Source organism: Triturus cristatus, chromosome 11 (genome assembly GCF_964204655.1).
Source record: "Triturus cristatus chromosome 11, aTriCri1.1, whole genome shotgun sequence".
Classification (NCBI taxonomy): Eukaryota; Metazoa; Chordata; class Amphibia; order Caudata; family Salamandridae; genus Triturus; species Triturus cristatus.
Window position 1 is genome coordinate 651,896,628 of NC_140594.1, and position 24,081 is coordinate 651,920,708.

The following is a 24,081-nucleotide window of genomic DNA, read 5'->3' on the forward strand; positions in this document are numbered from 1 at the left end:
CATGTGATTTGGGCTTGGATGGCCATGTACAGCCCCAGCTCCGTCAATCACCGGAATGTGAATAAAATATTCATTCTAAATCACACAGATGTGTCATCACTATGTTCACTCACGTATGGAGTTGTGGCTGGATGTAGGAACAATGTTTGCACATGAAGGTACATCCTGGTAACTGACATCCATGCGCATGTGTATCCCTGAGACACATGGCCAATTGGCTGACTGAGGAGGTGAGTACTAGCTGTGTCCCCATTGCACATCAACAACAATCTCACAACCCCCAACGTAGGCACACATTCAGGTACTGAATAGGGCTGTGTGTAGGACTGACCCCACCCCATTGCACAAGCGTCAGACAGTTCTTCCCTGTGTAGGGACGATGCTTATTGTGGCACACGAGTGGACAATCCAAACAACACACCTTACAGTTAGACACCAGTGGAGTTGCATTGACTTTATTGGTATGTGCATGTCAGTACGGACGAGGCAACGGCCACAATAGGCAGGGACATGCTTGAGACACTTTCACGCAGCATGGGTACATGTTGAGGTTCAAGAAATGTTGGGGCTAAAATGGGCAACATTCATCACGGATGGCAACGCTCTCAGTCCACCTTGCCTTGCTGGATGAGTCATATTTTGTTTGGCGTCTGACCATTGCCCCGTGTGAGGGGGCACGACTCACTGTCCATGGGATCTGCATGGTGCTCTGCCTCAGGAGAGTGCCGATTGTCTGCTCTGCTGACGGTGATCAGGTGTGAGGGTCCAACAGGTTCACATGTCTTGCTACATTGCCATGTGTATGCTCTCCCCCAGCAGTGTGTCCGAATTGGCAACTTTGCCAAACGACGCTGTGTTGCATCGAACATGGACCTGCATCACCTTGCACAGGTGTGTGTACACAGGCGTTGTAGCACGCACATGCATCCAGAGCCCGGACGAAGGCAGACGTTTCCAATGTTTTGGGGGGATATGTGAGCAATCCCCACGATGCAACAAGTTGTTGGGACATGTGCTGTGGGTGCCAATCGGATGTGGCTGCAGGAACGTAGTTACTCGTCTATGAATGCCCGTGCAGCTTCATGTGCAATGTGTTCCAATAGTACGTCGTTGTCATGTTCAAGGAACACCAGGGTGAGCCAGTCCATTAAGTGGTCGGGCAGGTGTGCTCAGCCCACGCCATTTCACCAATACGCATCACAACCCAATAGGGGAGTGCCTCGATGTGGTCACTGCACACGAGGAATTGTGCAATCTCCCATGCACAACTACCAATGCATACGCAGTATGTCAGGGCAACCCATGCACGGCTGTCTCGGTTACACTCCGGTTTGTGATCCAACAGGGGGCGCAGACACAGGTCATAGTCCAATTCATCAACAGTTGTGTTGGATAGGCAGACATCCATGGGACACTCAAATGTGCGTGTTAGGCAGTGGAACCAGGGATGGACGCAGGTGACGTAGGCAAGGCGTAAGCTGAGACGGTAACTGATCCGCAGCACTGCCAGTGGCAGTGTGCCCAGTAAATGTAGCATACGTGCACGGTACTGTTCCACGTGACGGGGGTTGTGCATGTGCCCGGTGTGGCCTGCCATTGCATTGGTGCATCTCGTGGAACTGGCACTCTTCTGAACTGCGGCAGTTGTGTGGAGGGTATGCCACAGCTCTGAGCAATGATTTGAATGTGTGTGCAACTTTGGGGAGAGTGGCTTTCTGATTCCGTGTATGTCAAGGCCATCCCATACTTGGGTACCACAGGCAGGGGCTTCTGTGTGTGGGGTGTGGATGAGTCGGATAGTTCATTTGCGGAATGCGTGGTGTGAGAGTCGTACCCGTATGCCATGGCATCTCGCTCAGGGTGTTCCAGGTATGTCCTGGACCAAGGTCAGAGGTGCAGGTGTCCTCCCGCTTTCTGCATTGGGACAATGGAGCTTTCATCCCTGAGGTTTGTCTGACTACTATTTGCGTTTTAGGGATGTGATGTGGCTTTGGCGCTGAGATTGGAACCTGGCCTTGGGCTCATGGTGTATGGTTGGCGATACACACACACATGTTGGCATGTGGAGCCAGGTGGCCGAGAGGCCTTGCGCTGCTTGTGCAATCTCACTCCGTCTTGTTCCCTCGCTCTCTTTCCTTTGGTGGGCGCATGGCACACCTTCTTCTCTTGGATTTGGTCTTCCAGGCTATGTGCTACGGATTGTCCAGTGAGGAGCTGCTAGGACTCATCCTAAGGGTTGACTCTGCTTTTTTCCGTATGGTGTTTTGTGTTGGGATTGCATTGCTGTTTGACTGAGGCTCCATTTTCTGGCCACGCAGGTTGGTTGAATTACCTGCTTGTGCAACATCAGGCAAAATGTTTGTATTGGGATTCGAGGTGTTGGTGTGCAGTTTCTTTGTCTTGGGTTGGGGGGGGGGTGGTTGCGTGCCTGGGTGTGGTGTTGGTGGGTGTTGCGGCCCTCTTGGGTGTCCGGGCTGTATGATGGGTGGCTCCATGGCATCTGTTGCCCTTCCGATGTGTCCCTGGGCTAGTCTCCCTTTTGTGGTACTGGCTGCCGTCCGACCTAACACCAGGTCAGAGCAGGTGTAAATTTCCTGGTGCTAAAGCGCCTTATTGCCAGTTTTGTGTTTTTATCGCCGATCTGTCTGGTGGTTAAGAATGTTGAAGTGTGGTGTGGTTGCAGCTTTTGGAACGGTAACGCCCACTCTGCATCTCATTAGCGATAGTTGCGGTGATCCTCTGTGGCGATGTTTTTTGCGGCTGCTATCGCGGGTAAACTGGTGCTGTGGGCTGTTAGCACCAGCTTGTGAATGGGGAGGTACATTTATCACGACTTTGGCTGCAATAAAGTGCCCTTAATTCGGCGATAGCTCCTTGTGAATATGCCCCAAAGTGTGAAGTGAGAGTTGCATATGATCAGAGCCATAAACACTAACAAAGCGCTCCAACACTTTTCGCTTTTCGCCCAAGAGGTCTATACGGCAGACTGTGAGTAAGCACACACGATCTAGCCCCAGACGACGGATTCGGGGTCTGCGGTCCTGGGCCACTGCCACGCCCTTCGAGGTAACTGCGGGTCCCGGAGCTCAGATACCCTTCAGCTGCACGCAGGCTCTCCCGAGCAGGTAGGCCGGCCCGGCGGGTACATGTGTCACTATAGCCTGATGGCCGCGCCGAATTTCAGGTGAGGTGACCCGACCTTTGTCAAGATCTGCCGTGCACCACCTAGAGTTGTGTGTGGGTTACTGGGGAGAGGCCTCGTTGAAACTTGGAACCACCTGGAGGATCGGCCATTTAGATCGCCACGGCCAGGCCCAGACTTCGAACGAGAAGGCACAACCCTGAGACATACAAGGCAGTCCTTGGTGGTGTGGGAATCGACAGGTGGACGGAGGGCCCCAGAGGCTGATGATTGGCAGAAGGAAATTATCATGAGTGCCACGCACGACCAGACAACTGTGGCGTTCGAGTGTCTACAGGTGGGAGTTTTCCAGGACCTCTTGCCACTCCAGCGCTGCAAAAATCTGAAACCAGCCACAGCATACCTCTGAGACCAAGGCATTCGCTACAGATGGGGTCACCCATTCAGATTGTCTTTCATTTGAAATAAAGAGCTGCAGGTGGTGCAAAATCTACAAGAAGCGAAGGAAATCCTTGGGAATGTTCTGGAAGAAGCAAGGGGCTCGGAGCCGTAAGATGAAGGCCCATCTTCTGGGAAACCACTTAAGCTGAATCGGAGAAGAGAGCTCAGAAAGGGAAACAGCACGAAACTGTCAGAGGAAGAACGCCAGAAAGAAAGGGAGGCCCTTCTGCATCAGATACAGAACCGTGAGGGTACGGGTGACCCAGCTAGTGAGTGATCTCCACGGGCGCAGACCCGGAGCCCACGGGTGGAGATAGTGGACCGAAGCCAGGGGTGAGAGACTTCGGCCTTGGTGGAGGGAGCTCAACCCCCAGAGTTGTGATGATGACCACCGGACACATGGACCCATGCACGATAGCACGAAGTATTGCCGATGGACGGTGGAATATTTGTTTACTTGTTTTCTCTTGCTATGTCTTTCTTTTCCCTCTTTTGTTCTCTTTCCTACACTCTAGAGATCAGAGGTTCCCACACAGATTAGCAGGGTAATAATTCGACTTGGGAGCCTACCTGTACCAAGAATAGGTGAGGGATACCGCGAGTCATGTCTACAAAGGGCGGAGGTGGCATGGGGTGCTACACTGCCTAGACTAAGATCACTAGCTAGACCCTTCTTAGGGGGGATACAGGCCCTCCCGGCGAGCTGCTACGACCCACATTCCACCATACACGAAGTACCCATTACAACTCACCTGGCGGGCAGCGCATGGAACTGGGGAAGGAAAGGGGGATGGGCAGGGGATCCTTTGACAGGACTTTGTGGACTGATGGGGCTGGGGGGCAGCGCATAGTCAGGCTTGCTATTCTGCACCCAGCCTCTGCCGTGGCTTATGCTCACAGCACTCCCCAATGACAGACCTTAAAGTTCTTATTTTGAGCCTTAATGTCCGGGGTCTTAACTCACCTGTTAAGAGACTAGCCCTTCTTGCTTTGTTGAGAGATGCTAAATGTGATGTCTGCCTCTAACAAGAGACACCTCTTGCGCGCTGACTGGAATCGCGGAGGAGGTTGCACTTTCAGACGCCTGGAGACACTTCTACCCAACAGCCCGGGAGTACACCTTTTTTTTCGCGGCGCACCAAACATACGCGCGCATAGACCTGTTCTGGACATCCCCTAGAGTCACGGCGGGTACTGCAGATGTGGCGATCAGGACGGCGGTGCTTTCCAACCACTCCCCACTTTCACTTATGTTACTCCTCCCCGGGGGATCCCCCCCGACGATGGGCATGGAGGCTGAACCATAAGCTGCTCACATACGATGCCAATATTGCTGAAATACGTAGTGCTATTAAAACATACCTGAAAATAAATGATGTTGGCACTGTAGATATATCCACTGTGTGGGATGCACTGACGGCAGTCTTGAGGGGCCGCTTTCTAGCCATTGCGGGGGGGACTTAACAAGGAAAGGAGAGCTAAATGGGAGGAATTGGAGGACCAAATCAAGGAACTGGTGGGGGTCCACCGCTGAACTGGGGCAGTTCAAAAGCGCTGGTTACTTAACACAGAGAGGAAACAGTTGAGGGCCCTTGACCTCGACTGTGCAGAATATGCCCCTTTGCACACCAGACAGCATTATTATGAGGGGGGGGAACAAAGCCGGAAAGCTCTTAGCACACGCACTACTGGCCGAGACAACTGCACGTCGCATAGCAGAGATTAGGACTGACCGAGGAGAGATCCTTCGGTCGGATACGGACATTGCGGCCGAATTCGATGCCTTCTATACCGCCCTCTATACGGCGGAATGTCTGGATCCGGTGGTGGTCGAAGAGTACACGCTTGGGGATCCGGTGTCCCCCCTGCCGCCCACTGAGGCGGCTCAATTAGAAGCGGATATCAGACACAAGGAAGTCATACGGGCTATCCTAGAACTCTCCCCCGGAAAAGTCCCGGGTGAGGACGGCTTTTCGGCCGACCTCTATAAAGTCTTCGCATCTGATCTTACCCCCCTCCTGACCCAGCTGTTTAATACCTTTAGTGCGACTGGGAGTCTGGCCCCGTCGATGTCAATAGTGGAAGTGGTCGTGATCCCCCAACCGGGAAAGAACCCCCTGAAATGTGCATCGTACCGCCCTATTTCTCTTCTTAATAAGGATCTGAAGATCTTTACTAGTATCTTGGCAGCGTGGCTCGCCCCTCACATGCAAGGATTGGTGGACCCAGATCAATCGGGCTTTATCCCAGAACGTAAATGCAGTGACGGGACCAGGCGATTATGCCACCTTCTGGATAAAATGCAGCGCACACCGATCCCGGCGGTACTCCTGTCAGTGGACGCCGAGAAGGCGTTTGACCGTGTTCATTGCCCTACCTCTGACAGGTATTACCAGATTCGGCATTGGGAAGCGCTTTATGTGATGGGTGAACAGCATATACCATATCCCAGAAACACGCATCAGAGTGAATGGGGTCGCCTCTCGTCCTTTTCAGATTGGGAGGGGCACGAGACAGGGGTGCCCACTCTCAACCCTCCTCTTTATGCTCTATAGGGAGCCGTTTGCTGAAAGAGTCAGACAACTCCCCGCCATCACCAGGATTCGGATTGGGGATAGAGAGCACAAGATTTCCCTCTATGCAGATGACGTGGTGCTATTTCTTACTCATCCTTCCCTTTTGGTAGAGATAGAGGCCTTTAGCACTGTCTCGGGTTTTAAAATCAATCTTCGAAAGACGCAGGCCCTCAGTAAGACCCTGCCCAAAATAGACCAGCAACAAGTAGCGACACAGTTCCCATTCACTTGGGCCCCTAGTGGCATTACGTATCTGGGGCTCCGTGTTTTCCCAACATTTGAGAAGATAGCTCAGGTGAACCACTTGGAGATCCTAGCCAAAGTACAAAAGGAGCTTCTTAGCTGGAAGAAACACGTACTCTCATGGTTAGGCAGGATCGCTGCAATCAAAATGACGATTTTACCCCGTATTCTATACATAATACAGACACTTCCATTATGTCCGCCGCCCAAAATAGTGGCCCAGCTACAGCAGCTCATTGATGGTTTCATATGGGGTGGGAAGAGGGCACGCATAGCTCGACACCTGACGTATTTTAGGCAAAAGGACGGGGGGCTTGGAGTCCCGCATCTGGGACATTACTTTGAGGCAGCGCAATTACGCTACATGATAGTGGTATCAATTAGAATCAGAAAAACACTGGTGCTTTATTGACCGCAGTATAGCCGATATACATATCTGGAAGGTGCCCTGGCTTCCCAAACAACATCGTCCACAGGGCGGGTATATCTCACTGGTCTTGAGGCCCACCATGAGGGTATGGGACAAAAAGCAGGAGAAGTGCGAGCTCTCGACCGTTATGTCACCTTTTTGTTTTTTTGATTCCTTATGTTTTTTTTTTTTTTTTTAAAGTTTTATTTTAATTTTTTTAACATAAAAAACAGCGCCAGCCGCGCACGACTTCCCACGCAGGGGGTACACTAAGTTTGGGGGGAGGCCGCAGCGAGCAAGAGAGTTCGAGAGAGTAGCCCTCCAAGGCCGCCAGCTATAAGCCCTACAGGGACAACGGGACCAAATCCCGGCTCCACATGGAAAGCAGGTAGCGGAGATCAGCTCACTTCCAGTCGTCAAACGCGGCAGAGTTCGAGCCACTGGGGCCACATCCCCTACCCCCAGTGCTACCAGCCTCCCCCTTGCCATCTAGGCAGGACACAACAACCTCTAAACAGAAACCCCCCAACCCCTACCCCCCCCCCCCCTCCCCCCCAGTGGTGGTAGCTCCCACACAGTCTAACTACAATCCGCAGCAGACACTCAGAACTGAAACAGATGGAGGGCTCGGATCGAGGGCGGGGCCACCGCAGCTGGTAGTCCCATGGAAAGAAAGCGAACCAATGGCCCCCAACGGAAAATGAAATTCTTAAAGTTACCCAGAAAAATATCCGCCATCCTCTCCGTGCTCAACAACTTCCACAACCTCGCATGCCACAAGGAAATCGCCGGGGCTTCCTTTTTTTTCCCAGGCTGCCGCCAGAGTGTTCTTGGCCGCACCTATCTTCACCATCCTCACATTCAGCTCAGTCATGCTTTCACAATATTGTTAAAAGCTGCACTCAACTCTGTAGCATAAAAACTTGTGTCCGATATAGCATTTGTTTGTCCACAGCAATGCCGTCCATAAACAGATAGTATCTCCCAAGGACATTTACCATACACTGGGGAGCTGGAACAGCAATTTTTATACTTTCATTTTTTTTATTTCTTGGTAATTTGTAAGGTGCTAAACATGCTGTTGGTAGCCGCTTTAGATGGCTAACAAGGATGGAGAAGGATTAGGGGAAAAAAAGACAAAGGGGGCCAGGAACATTGACAGCTACCTAAGACAGCACATTTGAGTTTCCATGTTACTACCTTTGTTGTGCACCTTAGAATGGGAAAATATGAAGGAGCCTCTGGCTCAGGAGTCGTAGGCTCACATAATTTAATTTTCCTGTGTAGCGCTTCCTCAAGTACATCTTCTGCATGTGAAAGGTTTGCTGTCTTCCTTCCACAGAAAGGCTTTGTGCACAAGACCATCCCTGTGTGATTTCGGGAGCATCTTACAATGGGTACCCCTGTGAAGGTGGTGGAACCGGCAGTTTGTTACAGTGGAAGCCATTGGTACTACTTATCCCTCTGCGTCTGGGACTTAGTGACATCAATGAGGGATATATTGAAACTTTAAAGGTAAGAAGTGCAGAGGAATGGCAAAGATAGCCTTTGTAATTCTGACAGTACAAAGGAGAATTGTTAGAGCCCAAACCGCAAGATTCAAAGGAGGGTAGCCAATGATAACCTGGGCTAGTAAGGCTGGGGCCACAGAGAGTTAAAATGGAGACAGAATACATTTAGCTGGGATGAAGGCCAATTACACCCTTATTTCACCAGCTTAATCCTCTGAACTTAAAGACAAGTGGAATCAACCTAGCCATAAAGAGAGCCAGAGTCACTAGGGCTCAATTTAGATATTGCAGGAGAAGACTCGTGACCTCGCTTCCAAACTAATTACATTTGTGTGTAATCCACCTGTTGAATAGGTGGACAAGGCCAGAGATCATTCCCTTGTCTGTCAGTCATTATACACACACACACCATGTTAGGATTGTGCAGTAGTATTCCCCATCCATTACTGACGTTGGCCACCAAAGAATAATGGTAGCCAGGGGGCAGTGGTAGGTTCCACCAGATAAGAGTAGAGGGGATAGGGATGTCACATGTATTGCCCATTCATCAATCTTGGAGCCTGGGGATCCTGCCTCCCACTCAGGTATTTCATGCTTCAGAAGAAAGGAGGCGGTAGGAAGGATTCACCTTACCCTGTGCTGTTGTATTGCCTTTGCACCTTGTGGGTATGGGTACCAGGGATTTTATGAGACCGAAGGTGAATGCATGCATTGTGTCCAAAAGAATTTCAGGGCTCCCCCATGTCTAGTGCTGCACATGCGCCCAGGTAAGGACTTACCCATGTCCCGAAGTCTGTGGAATAGTGGAATTCATTACATGGTTGTGTGCATTTAGGGCAGCATTAGAGAGAATCCTAAGGGTTTTTTAGACAGCCTTTGTGGTAGGCTGGTAGCTTCAAAAGTTTAGTACGTTAGCAAGTTCACTTAGCTGCCATCTTTATGTTTGCCAATGACGCACCCAATGCATGTTTTTCTCTAAATTAAGATCAGAAATTCCTTTGACCGTGGTCAGTAGAGACTTTGGTTGTGCCTCCAAGCAAGTTTAAGTCAGTGCATTTGAGCCAATAGAGCCAAGCAAGGAATCCCGAGATTGGACAGGCATGCCTGAGAGTGCTTGTTCACCCTATGAAATTGTGTGAATACATGATCAGATGCTTCTGAGTTTCCTTTGAATCCCATCTCATTTTAGCACTGCTTCATGCTGCCTCAGTCCCTGGGAGTAATTGGAGGAAAACCCAACAGCGCCCACTACTTTATTGGATATGTGGGTAAGTAATGAGAGTTAACTTTCTCCAGATAGAGAAACAGCTGCAACTATAGCTTCAATGCAGCCTTCTTGTAAAGCAGAAGCTCTGAATACATGTTCCCATGTCTGTCTGCCCTTAGACCTTGTACTCCATTTCAGACCATTGCTCCCACTGGTTGTCCCTTCTTCCACGCCTGCATTTACAACTACCTGCTGCTTCTACAAGTCCCGTGAATGTCCTCACCAGTCTTAATTGGTACTCATGCAACCCATTGTCTCTCTCACCAGACCCATCCTTTAACTAATGGCCCCACATCCACAAGAATACCTACCATCAGGGATTGCCATATCTACGGCTCCCAGTGTCTGCTCCTTATGCTTTCAGATCTATAAACACTACTGTCTGGCCCTATTTCCTGATGATTTTTTCCTGCTACCTGGCACTCCTTCCATTAACTAATCAGCCTTCCCCTTATTCCTATTCCATAGATTCCACTGGAGAACATTCTCTCCATATTCAGTTCCCACCCCCATTGACTACAGAGGTTCTTTATCCTGTCTACTAACACTATCTCGCTTCAAACCCATGCTACATGCTGACACGTATATCTCATCTGATCAGTGGACCTTGATGATTAACCTTTTCATTGAGACACCCCATTAATCCCAAACTGTTATTTACTGTTTTTCTCACCACTTTTACAGTTTCCACAGTTCCCTCTTAATCTTTGTAACACACTTTGGCTGTCTATTAACTGTATTACCTGTGGCTCCTACTTCAACAGGACCACCCCACACTATACGCACAGGACTCTCACTTTAATTGAGGATCACTTAGTTCATACCCAAAGTTGACAATGATTGTGTCCTTCACTCTTGACTCACAGCTATGACTGAATTCCTTGTTCCTTCATTTCAGGTTATCCTTTTACTCTTGCCTTTCTTCAACACTGCTGCTACCATTCACTCTTCCTCTTTCTAAACCTGCAGCTCCCACTGACTCAAGCCAAATGCTCTCACTGGCAATCCTTCCTTCCAGGCTCATTGCTCCAGGTGATAACTATATCCTTTGGTTTCACCACATCCCGGGCGTCCTACCTTCCTTCAGAGTATAAGGTTTCCACTGAGTAACAGCACCTTTATTCTTATGGCACCCAGCGTTTCTGTATGCCCAGTACCTTTGCTCTTTTCTTACCTACAATTTTGACTGCTTCTCTATCCTGATCCACTATCCGTGCCACTAAATGTCTTTTCTCTGCCCTAGGATTGTCACTTCTTTGCAAATGTGCCATTCTTAACTGGCCCATATACTCACAATTTCAATAATCAGCTTTCTCTCCTCACTTGTGTCTCAATGTGTTACTACCATTGTTGCCGGTCGTCTCGTGGCCCCTATTCCTTTAAGCATGAGCTTTGATTGGCAGCTTGCTCCATTAATGTTTCCTTTTTTTCCTCATGATAATAATCCTGGTTGTCAGCACTTTTGGCATCTGCTAAATTACTGAGCAACTCCTTTTTCTTTATCCATTAGATCATCTTCACTTTAGCCATAGGAAGTGCCACCTTCTTGTTCATTGGAGTTGCATACCATTCTCTCTCCACTTAAACTTGAATCTCTCCTTAACCTTTTTCACACCTGCAGGAGAGCAGTTAATCTATCTGGACCCACACACCACTCAACCTACAGTGGAGCCCTCTGATGATGGTTTGATCTCCGATGACAGCTTCCATTGCCAGCACCCTCCCTGCAGAATGCAAATATCTGAGCTGGACCCATCTATTGCTGTGGTGAGTGAATAGATGAGTGACTAATGCCACGTCTAATAGCACCAACTCTCCAATTTCCAATGTTAGCATCTTGGTGACACCCTCTCCTATCTCTGATCATTGCTTTGGAGCAGGGGTCTCCAACCAGTCGATCGCGAGCTACTGGTAGCTCGCTGACACCCTGTCAGTAGCTCGCGACCTAACTTTCAATTTGGTATCCTATCATCGTTGTTATGTTTATATTTTAGGCTTTTTCAGCCCTCTTAATTGTGTCCGTCATACAAACCTGCTGCTCCTGCTGGCTAATGGAGCCTATCTGGGGTGGGGTTAAGTGGCTGACGCAGGCCCAGCATGAGCAGTGTCAGCCTGCCCACGAGAACCACGAGGCCGCCTGCCTTATGCTGCCTGCATCGTGCTTTGACTCTGCCTGACTTGGAGGTGGGAACGTGAGCCTTGCAGGCAAAATTTTCTCTGCATACAGGAGCGCAGGAGCTGCAGCACTTCCCACATTAGAAACAAGTGGACCTGCATCAGGTTTGTGGATAAGATAACTTTTTTTATTCAAATGCGTGTGCAGTGCTTTGTTTGTATTTTGGGCTTTTTCAGCACTCTTAATTATGTCCGCCGTCATAGAAACCTGCTGCTCCTGCTGGCTAATGGAGCCTATCTGGGGGAGGGTGAAGTGGCTGACGTACGCCCAGCATGAGCAGTGTCAGCCTGCCCACGATAACCACGAGGCCTGCCTTATGCTGCCTCCGTCGTGCTTTGACCCTGCCTGACTTGAAGGCAGGAACGGGAGCCTTGCAGGCACAATTGTCTCTGCATACAGCAGCGCAGGAGCTGCAGCACTTCCCACATTAGGAACAGCCAGACCTACATCAGGTTTGTGGTCAAGAGAAACTTATTTTTCCAAATGCGTGTGTGCATTACTTTTTTCTGGCATCTGAAACACGAGCCGTTCCCAATGCTCAGGAATGTTTTATGCCTAAAAAAACGCTTTAGGTGGGATTATATGATACAATTTTTCTGGGTAGAATAGATGCGCATTGAATTTAATCAATAACATCTTTAGTTTCAAATCACTAAATATCGTTTGTCAACTTCTAAATGTGTTTGGAGACAAATCTTTCAATACCTGCAATTGCATTTGCTACTACAATCTGTCATAGATGGAGCAGTCTGTGCTCGACATCCTTCCAAACGTGGCGATGACTAAGATTACATTATCATGTCGAGTAATTGAGAAGTTTCTCTTTTGATAGCCATGACTGCTCATGTGTGGAGTAGTCCTATGCTTTGTCTGGTTTAAAAATGCGATTTGTATTGTAATGCAGATGTGGGTGTATAATGCAATGAAAAGCTTACAATTGATATAGTATTATTTTTTTTTAAATCCATTTGAAACACTATTTTAATTTCATTATTAATTAAGCACCATTTCACAGGCATCTTTTATTTTTAAAGAAATAATGTACCTTGCAGATTATTACTGGCCACAAACCGGAACCAGGACCATCATTTTATGTGTCTATTCACTAAATTTTAATGAAATTATGGGAGAAATGTAAAATTCGGTTCCTGACTCCAGTTTGTGCTCATGAAGAACTTCCAAGTCCAAGAGGTACTTTATTTAAAAAAAAAGAAAAAAAAATCCATGTAAAATGGTGCCTTAAGTTAATGACATAAAGGGAGAAAAAAATGAAGTGTTAATTATATGACACAATGAATATAAAAGGCTTGACACTTCACTTTAAATTGATCCCATTTAAAAAAGTAGCTCACCCCTGCAGAGGCCATATTTTTCTGTTGTAAATGGGCATATACATAAAAAGAAGAAGCAGCCGGGTCACAGAAGACTGCACCACCAGAATCAGTCACCAGTAATGTAGAATATTGCCCACCTCAAACGCTCTGCTGCCTGTAGAACGTCAATAAATACTTGAGAATAAATTGGATGAGAGGCAATATAGTGGCACAAATAGCTCAAATACAACACAGAACAGATCAAAAAAAGAGAGATGTATTATATCTTCCGTCTTTTATTGTTCTTGTTGCACTTCGCACAAAACAGTCAGCCAACGCGTTTCGCCCAAACACGGGCTTCTTCAGGGCTGAAATGGCATACAATACAAAAACGTTTTTAAAAAACAGACAAAATAATCAAAGACAGACAATCATTCTAAAATGTCAAATGTCCGTAAGTGATAAGCTGAGAGGAAAAAGCGAAAGAACCACCATCTTAGCCACGTGGTTAAGGAAACAAGACACATTCCAAGAAAATGTGTATGTGTAAGAAAAAAGAGAAAGAGACCCTATATACAAAAGTATCACACCCGTGAAAAGAAAATACTTAAAACATAAGTGACCCCTGTTCCACGCAGTTCCAAAGATAACGTGGATACACCAAGAAAAAGAAAAATGAGACAAATGAATGCCTGTAGCCTAAAATAAGCATGGCTACATCACCAATGCGTTATTTATTGAAGCTTACCAAAATTATTAAGAGTGTAGGATATTTCTTTGATGATCAGCAAACAGAGAAACGTCAAATCCGTCAAGCTGTATTAGATAGAGAAGCCTTTCCTTAATGAGTAACTAATACTAAAATGCCAAGAAAGTAACAAATTATGAAGCCAATATAAGCAAGAAAAACATACCCAATGTATAGCGACAATGAGACACAACGACCTCAGAGACCCAAGAGTAAGCGATCTTTGTCTGAGGTCTTAATTCTGTAAGACAAGAGTATCGAATCAATAGTCGCACTCTCATAAATCATGAAAACAATTGGCAACTGCAGATAATGCATTCCGCCCTCCATGTTTATCCAGTTAAAACATCCTAATTGTATATCAAGCACTCTATTCGAATATCCTAAACCCATAGTTACGCACAAACGCATTAAATACCACGGAAAATACGGTTGAAACATAAAACAAAAGAGGAAAGAAAAAAGGAACAAAAACTGCCCGCAACTGAGGTCGGGCTTCACAAACGGCGACGCTAGTCTAGAAAAACTTCTAACATGTTTGAAACTGATCAAAAACCAGGCACATGCATATTCAGAACGAACATTATCATACTAAGGTGACTAATTCACCAATGAACAAACATTAAGTGACACAAACATAAAGTCAAAAACAGCATCAAGCAACAAACCACTAGATGGTACCCGTCTACTGTGTTGGCATTCGTGCCACACAAACGTTATTCACCAATAACGGGGAATGTGTATACTATACACACAAAAAACCCCATCAGTGAAGAACCGACCATTCAAGGCTACAAAATATTCACAACTCGACACCCCGTTCATAATGGAACTAAAGGGTGTCGGAACCTAAGTTCAGTAAGCGCAACCTGCATTGTAACTCACCGAACAGTGGTATTAGCCACGTCCAAAATAGGTTATCCGGCGCAGTCTCCGTACTTCACGTCCCGTACCAAGACTGACAAGTAGTAAAGAAAGTACTTTGCCACACAAGGGCTTTTAAAACCTCGAGCATCACCAAACCGTCAAACAGGAAGCAATTACACTAAAGCACTTCCGGGACAAACTGTTTGAGAAAGAAAAAAACACAACTAGAACGAGAATCCAAGTCAATCATGAATCAATACTTCCGGTTTCACGCCCATAGCGCTTCCGGGACAAACTGTTTGAAAAAGGAAAAAACAACTAAAACGGGAATCCAGATCGCTCATGAATCCACACTTCCGGTTTCACGCCCGTAGTAAACATTAATCGGCTAACACTAATTCAGTATTAGTTTTAGAACGCCAAGATCACAGACACACCATGCTGCAGGTTAACGCCATGCTCATGATGCCAATATTGGCCCTCACCTATCAGTCAGCATTAAAGTAGCGGGTACACGATATTACGTATTAGCTAAGTGATGCACAATTTCGACTACACAAAACTTTATTAAAACGACACACAAAAGTCGTCTAACATATAGAAAACATAGATTCATTAATAAAAGCAATTAAGCTAGTATTGAGTACATAAAAACGGTGTAATACCAAATAATAGTAAATCCCACCAATTCTTGTAAATGGGGCCAATAAATAACATGGAGAGCTGAGCATGGACATGTGAAGGATCAGTGGCCCATACCTTCAATGAGCAAAGACTTGCAAATAGTGACACAAATGTCAGACAAAAATATGATGGAGTCTTTTTAAAAATCACTGCGTTTATTTCTCCTACATGCAGAAGCATTTCACGTGAACATCAGAGCATATCACTACATTGAGAGGCATTATTTGAAGTAATAGCTTTTGAACATGAAATGATGGACTCCCACCGTCCATGATGACAATGCTATATTAATAATAATAACTAAGTGGCAATTCATGTGCACCATACATGTGGCATAAGTTATTACATGGAGCAAATGCATTGTCTGGCCGGGGGCATTTTTGTACAGCGCACACGATGAACTCAGGCATTTCAAGGTACCGGCATGTGAGAATTTAGAAAATGGAGGCATTATGTAATAAAATAATTGTATTGCAGCATTTATATCGTCATGTGCTTACTACTCTTATGTAGGACACTGAAGCACTTACCTAAATAATCCATGTAGGTAGGTAGGCTGTGTAATCAGAAATGTGTTATTTTTATTTTGTGATTCTCTATGTGGTAAGTGTTTCCATGTTGTGCTTGATGACCACCGAAGCGCAGTTACAGAGTTATGGAACATAGTAGTTTGATGGATGACGAAGTGTGAGAGGCAGATGTGAAGTTTATGGTTTTTAGTACACTGGCAGCTGTGAACAGCACTGTAGGTCTATGATTGTAGTCTTCTTCGCTTGTTATTGGAGAGGTCAGGCGCACACAATGTGTTGGAGAGGAAAGCCGGAACTAATATAAGCTCTCTGGTTTCATATTGTGCATTGCAGGCACTAAATGAGTATCTCTTTATCCCTAGTTAGTGAAGCTGGGTGTGTGGGGGACTTTGGAAATAATCTGCACATTACTCGGCCTTTAGTAGCTCACGATGATTTTCACGGATCAGAAGTAGCTCGCGCTATAGAAAAGGTTGGAGACCCCTGCTTTGGAGATTATCAAGCACTGATGAGCAATCCCGCTTACATCCACCACCCAGGGAAGTTGTTCAGATATTTAGTTCTCATTAAATTGAGACCTTTACGATCTTACATTCAACATTCTGCGAACTCCTCTTCCATGGTAAATCTTTCACCATTGTTTGGCATTGGCAACAAGGTAGGAGTATCACTTTCTTCCTTCTATAGTTATTGTATATTATGTTATTGCATAATGTTTTCACTTTGTATACTTCCCCCTTATATGAGTAATCTGTATGTAATCTGTAGTAATCTATGAGTAAACATTGTTATCTGCCTTAAAGGTCCTCTCAAAAGTGGAAGTAATGCAGCTGGCCAAGAAAATCAAAGCTTCCAACTTGCCATTGGAGCCCCGGCTGGCATAATACATGAAAAAAGGCTTCCCATCCCTCACAACGGAGGTTACTGACAAAGGGCCTGATTTAGATCTTGGCGAACGGTTACTCCATCACAACGGTGACGGATATCCCGCCCACCAAAATATAAATCCCATTGACTATAATGGGATTTATATTTCGGTGTACGGGATATCCATCACCATTGTGATGGAGTAACCCATCTGCCAAGATCTAAATCAGGCCCATAGTCAGTTCTCCACTCTCTCAGACACACTTTAGTCACTCACCCAATGAAGAAATCGATGGAAGATCCACTTGTGTTATCTAACTGCTATCCTACTTGTAACCTTTCTTACATATGTAAAATCCTAGGAAAAAAAGGGCAATAGGTAATTGCATCCGTCTGCCGAACAGAATACCGTTTTGAATGATCGCCAGTCTTGTGCCAACACCTGCATGTTAGAATGTGTTCTTCTCTCTACTGAAGTAAATGCAGGGACAACATGAACCTTACAATCACCTGACTGGAATTGAAATCGTACTAATTCAGTAGAAAGCCATGTCAGTCTTTTAGAAGGAGGGCAGGAACAAATCTAAAATAAAAATGAGAAAATAATAAAATTCATACAGCACGTTGACCGGCAAGGAAAGCAAACAAGATGCATCACTTCTATGCTAAATTTGTGTCACATACCCAACCCTGCCCAGGTATGACTCCTACCGTAGGACGGGATACCACCTTTACAACGAGGTTTTTCCCTCGTTGTGCCTTTACCGCGTGTTTTTTAGCAGGCATATTTTTACCACGTGCATGCCTTTACAACGCATGCCTGTACCACGCATTTATGGTAAATTGGGGTGTGGGGGGGTCTCCTCCCGCAAATACATTGTTTTGATATATAAAAACAATAATGCGTGGTAATGGCATGCATTGTAAAAGCATGTTCGTGGTAAAAACATGAGTGGGAAAAAAATGTGTGGTAAAGGCATTCAATGTCTTTACCAGCGTTGTACAACCCCCTAGTAGTACTTGTGCTTCTCAGCCCTACTTAGGCATTCTGACAGCTTGATGATGGTGGCTCTGAAACGCCCTAGGAAACAGAACTAGAACACCTACTATTGCATGCTTAGCCTTGTGGTGATGCAAGAAATGTGTGGCTAGAGATTAGTTTTCCAAGATGAGAGCTGTTTCCTTCTCAGAGCTAACTGCACTCAATTTAGGAAGATGCATTCTGTTGATAGATAAATTAGATCTTACTTCAGACCTATGGGTACATGGCCACATGTACATGAGAATATAAAAGATATAAAAGTAATACAATTGACACTAGTTATCTCATTCAGACCAATTAGGGGTCCACTCTCTGCTATTAGTTACAAGGCAACCAACATACTCATACTTCAAGTAATAGGAAAGAATCTATAAATAGTGTTACAAATGTAGCATAGGAAATATTCACATCATACTGTTGCCCTAACAGTATTTCAGATTCCCAAACATTGTACCATGTGCAGTTACGTTTTAACTCACGCACAGCATATTGATTTAAATTAAGGCCTCCGTCCGTTCGAAACAAAAAGAATCTTCAAAGTGTCCATTTCCTTTCTCAGCCAAGAATGTGTTACATTCATCACACAAGCACATTCACGGTGTGTTCTCCAGTGAAAATAAATAAAATGCTCACGGTCTTAATTGGCAGAGCTGTCGGGTCATTGACAGAGCTGTCGGGTCACCTTCCAGGGCTGGGTTGAAGAGCAAGACGGTTGCAGCAGCCAGCATGTGACTAGAACCAGATGTCCAGCTAAGTCATTGATATTTGCAGTGACAACCGCTGCGTCCTCTCAACGCGAAGCATCAAGAACCGGAAGGGTGCAGCTTGTATAAAGGCCTGGATGAAATGGCCACCGAGATTACCCAAGTCTCACATGATGCCACCCATCTCACAAGTCCTCTGTAACACTGTGCGCAGGAGCCAAAACAAAGGGGATCATAGTTCAGTGGTTTCCAGCTGTATTTTCAGGCAAAGTCTGGGGGTTTGTACCTAAAGAACATTTGCACAGAAACGAGTAAACAAGAAGCCTATCGGGAAAATAGTTCATAAGGAGTACAAACAACAAGGTACTGGATGACATGGCATATGATGTGATAATTGTGTTCCCTCGAGCATCAGCAGACTACCATGTACATCACCTACATACTTTAAATACTTCAAATGGGACCAGGGGACCATGGAACACCGCTGCTATTCATCTAATCAGTCTGTGATTTCTGTCTAAATCCAGATGTCAGGAATCACAGATACGCCATGTCATCCAGCATCTTGTTGTTTGTACTTCATGTTGAGAGGACGTAGCGGTTGTCACTGATACCCTTCTAACAATTTCTGCACTTATTCTTTCTCAACATTGTGGTCGACTGCTTCGCTTCTATGTCAAAGGTGATCCTCTTGCTGCGTGGAGTCTTGGCTCCGGTCAAGCTCTTTCCACGAGTGTCACATTCAAGCAATGGTCTCCACTTGATGGAAAACACATCTTTTTTATACTGTTCACTGTGCCATTCGAAGTACTCGTGGACAGACCAACGCGCTGTCTACAATTTGTGCCTGTCCCTGGACCACAATGAGGCCTCCTGCTCGTCCTCCCTCCACACATCCGACGACATCAATCAAGCCTTCGCCCACCTATCCAAATGGATCACCAATAGAGCCGACTCCATTGCTCCCATCTAAATCTTCAGCAACAGAAGAACCAACAAGTACGTTAACTGGTTCTCCCCCAAACTTAACGCAGAAAAACTCAAATGCAAACCTCTGGAGAGTCACTGGCGCACCAGCAAGGATCCGGGGGACCACATAGCCTTCAAAACGGCCCTCAAATCCTACCGCCATTTGAGAAGCAAAGAAAGCCACACTCGCCACCTGCCTCCAGTCCACCATCTGCAGCAAAGAACTATTCCACATCATCAGTGAATTCTCCTCTTCAGACGCCGTCAGAAACACCTTCCAGTCCTCCCAGTCCCTCTGTAACTCACTTTCCAACTTGTTCCACACCAAGATTGCCAACATCTGCAAGAACTTTGAACCCCAACCACTGCAACCGGACTTCCCCACTCCTCCTACCATCCTTTCGCCCTACTTCCTGACCAACTGGATACCTCTCTGCATCGATACTACAACATCTATCATGTCCTCCATCCATTCTGGAGCCCCGACCAACCCCTGCCCCCACCACACCTTCAACCTCGGACACAAAGAAATCGGATCCTCACTCACTAGCATCATCAACTCAGCGTTCAGATCCACAACATTGCCAGAAACCTGGAAGCACGCCAAAGTCAAACCACTTCTGAAGAATCCCACAGTGTACCCATATGACCTCAAGACCTACCACCCCATCTCGCTCCTCCCCTTCCCGGCCAATGTACTGAAGAAAGCTGTCAACTGCCAACTCCCAGACTACCTGGAATCCAACCACCTGCTTGACCCCTCCCAATCCGGTTTCCACTCGAACCACAGCACAGAAACAGCCCTTATAGCCGCCACCCTCGACCGCAGTGAGTCAGCAGCCCTATCCTGCTCGACCTGTCAGCAGCCTTCAGCACAGTCTCCCACCACCTCCTCATCCAACAACTTCACCACATTGGCATCTTCGGCAACGCCCTCAAACTACTAACCTCTTTTCTCAGCGGACACACTCAAAGAATCTGCCTCCCACCGTACATCTCCGACCCCAAGGGCATCGTCTGCAGGGTACTCCAGGGCTCCTCACTTAGCCCCACACGGTCCAACGTCTACATGACACTGCTGACACCCATCGCTCACAGTCACGGTATAAACCTCCTCTCCTATGCCAACGACACCCGACTCATTCTCTCCCTCACCGAAGACACGGATACCATTAGAGTGAACTTCCAGAATGCCATGACCGACGTTGCCAACTGCCTCAAACTCAACACCAACAAAACTGAACTATTCCTCTTTGGAATACCCCCCCCCCCCCACCCCCACAATGACACAACTCTTGGTGGCCCTCTGCCCTCGTACCAGCACCCACCACCCATGCCCACAACCTCGAGATCATGCTTGACAGCGAGCTCTCCATGAGATGACAGGTCAACTTGGTTGCCTCCACTTGCTTCAGCACCCTCAGAATGCTCCATAAAGTCTTTAGATGGATCCCAACCTGCACTAGAAGAACCGTCACACAAGCCCTCCTCACCAGTCGTTTGACTGTTGGAACACCCTCTATGGTGAAGCCACCACCCTCCTCCTCAAGCCCCTCCAAACAATCCAGGATGCAACAGCAAGAATCATCTTGGACCTGCCCAGACGACCCCACATCACCCCCACCTCCATAACCTGTACTGGATCCCCAACAAGAAGAGCTGCCACTTAAAGCTGCTCATGCATGCCTACAAAGTCCTCCACAACACAGGTTCAGAATACCTGAACAACCTCCTGACCTTCCTCCAGACACCTGCGGTCTGCCTCCTTAGCCCTCGCTACTGTCCCCTGCATCCACCGTACTCAAGCCAGAGGAAGTTCCTTCTCCCAAATTACTGCCAAGGCCTACAACTACCTCCCCATCCACCTCCGAATCTCAACCTCCCTCGCCAAATTCAGGATTGGCCTCAAAACCTGGCTGTTCGAGTAGGCCCACCCCACGCAGCGCGTGGATACCCCTCGGGGTGATTAGCGCACTCTACAAATACGAATTGATTGATTGACGTTTTAGTAGAAGGAGACTGTCCGTGTCAATGGGTTCGCACTGCGTGTCGTGAAACAGCAGAGAGACAACGAAAACCCCTATATCTTTGGGAAGGACATCGACTGGGAGGACATCGAGGAGGATGACGATGCCTGCCATGTAACAACTTTCAGCCCAGAGCTTGAGTCACTGTCGGAGCCTGAGGACCCAGATCTGCAGCCAGACCAGCCCAATGACAGGGGATACACGCAGTGAGTTCCACATCCCGACAAGGCACTCACTGTCCCTCTGAGGGCAGGGCTTCCAGCCCTCATTCCAAGTCACAGCCTCCCGGACTGCCCTACAATCCAAGAATGACCGGCACTGATATTAGGCTTCGGAATCAACTTAGGTTTCTACTCCGTTACCGAGTCAGCCACGCAAATCCCAGCCTCACCTTGGTGCCAATTCGGAGCCAAAGAAAGCATTGACGTCGAAAGCAACTTCAGAGCCAAAAAACACTTTGATGGCGAAAGCTAATTCGAAGCCAAAACAAGCACTCCTATCCAAAGGGACATCAAAGCCCAAACTGACATCGGAGCCCAGTCACCCTTCAACAGCAAACTCCGTTAGCCACGAGCACCTTCAGTGCCTTCAGGAGAAACTGGACTCTCTTCAGCGACGCCTGTTTATCCATCCCACACAGGCAAGATTATTGCTAAGCCTCCACCTAAAGTACCATACAATAGTAAAGAAGAAAGTTGTGGGGAAAGATAATATAATATACTTACAAGCTCAATGACACAATGTAGGAGGCTTAGTATATGGTGCACACTTATTTAAGTGAAGCTCCTTGCACTAATCCAGGCAACCCTTACTGTGATCTTAGTAGTCTTAGACAACCATAGAAAGCTCTCTAAGTGGTAGGTGTGGAGAGTAGCCTTCAGGCTTATCTTGAGTGTTAAGCAACTTGTTTTACTAGATCTAATCATGTAGTGTAGGTTAAACCAAAAAGAACCACACAGTGTATATATAAAAATATGCCTATTTATTACACAACACTCACTGACACATTGGTATATCTCCTACCCGGAGATATAAATACAAATACACAACAATACTTATATTGTAAACAGGTAAGCACAAAATACAGTGGTCTCCATGGGAGACCAAACCATATACTAAAAAAGTGGATTGATAACTGCGACTGAAGTCGGGACTTGGACTAGGAAACTCAGAGGATCGGTGACACATGGAACCACCCAAGGTAAGTACCCAGGAACCCCACAGAGGCTGTGTGCAGAGTGGAAACACAGCTGTGTGTCCAATATAAGTCAACGGGAAAGTTGCGGTTGCAGTTTTGAAGAAGAAGGACTCTTCCCAGTGGACCCTGAAGAAACCCCATGGAAGACAGTAGGTTGTAGAGTCACCCCACCCGTGGATACCCCAGGAACCTGGATACCTACACCAGGGAAGCTGAGTGCATAGGTACAAAGTTACATCGGAAACCGCCGTAGACCACAATGTAGGACTTCAGGAAAGATGTCGCTGTAGAAGACTGTGCAAGAGTCCGGTGGAATCCAAGGGTGGATTCTGGAAGTGAAGAACATGCAAGCAGAGGAGACAGTGTCTATGCCACTGTGGAAGTGAGCCTTTTTAGGGGCCCACCGGTGCAGGGGTTCACCCTTATCTGTCCACTGGTTCTTTAAACCAACAAAGTAGAGATTGGCACGGAAGCTGGAATATCAAATAACAAGTTTATTAATCTCTCATGAGTGGGACTACATCAATACAGCACCCTCAGGCACTGTAGGAGGTAGTCCAAGGTATACAGAAACCATGAGTCTTATATACCCTGTTTACAGCTGAGTAAGCATGGAGACTCAAATGGGAGGTACAGGCATACACATGAATAGCTATTGACTAACATGGGCAGGCAAAGATTAGTTAGTCAGAAAAGTGGGAGGGGAGATAGAACTGCTTAAATCAGTTGAAATAGCCTGACAGTTACACTCTAAGACAGGTGCATTCTAGCAGAAACAGCCCTTTCTGAGCTTATACATAGCTCTGGCTCAGTACTGAAGGAGTTAACTACAGTTGATGACTCAAGCAGAATAGAAAGGCAAGCAACAGTAAATACGGAAGAATCACATGGCTAGCACATGGCTAACTAATTGGACACCACAAACAAAATGGCTTCAGCTCATGCTAACAGATTATCCATGATTTCCACAGATGGCCCTTTTAGCATTAGCTGAAGACATCGCTATGCAGTAGAAGACACATGAAAGTTATCACAAATGTCGATTGACATTAGTTCTCTTATTTCTTGGTCAGTTACTAGCCGGGCATTTACTTTCTTAGTATTTTGTTTAGCTGGTACAAGTAGAAATACATAGGGAACAGAGCGTTGGACCACATTGAATACAAAGGCAGCAGGAAAAAAGGATCGCAACAATTATATATAGGGCTGATAATAACTTCCAGCTCCAGACAGAAAACAGTGTCCAAAGCCATCCAGTCCAAGTCCATGTCCCTGAGTTCTGGTGGATTTCAGTGGCTATTTTATTCAGTTTTGGAAATAGCCAACAGCACATGTCTGATGCAATGTCTACATAAAAATATTATCCT

At 46.6% G+C, this 24,081-nt stretch overlaps 1 protein-coding gene across 2 annotated transcripts in view; it reads left to right on the plus strand.

Annotated features, from left to right (window-relative positions):
* The window catches only part of ATG4B (autophagy related 4B cysteine peptidase), a 362,353-nt gene that overhangs the window by 222,874 nt on the left and 115,398 nt on the right, over positions 1-24,081 (plus strand). For both annotated transcript variants that reach the window (XM_085634168.1, XM_085634170.1), the window contains exons 8-10: positions 8,154-8,326; positions 9,512-9,590; positions 11,211-11,356. In XM_085634168.1, coding sequence (XP_085490294.1) covers positions 8,154-8,326; positions 9,512-9,590; positions 11,211-11,356 — 398 coding nt within the window. The remainder of the gene's footprint in view (positions 1-8,153; positions 8,327-9,511; positions 9,591-11,210; positions 11,357-24,081) is intronic.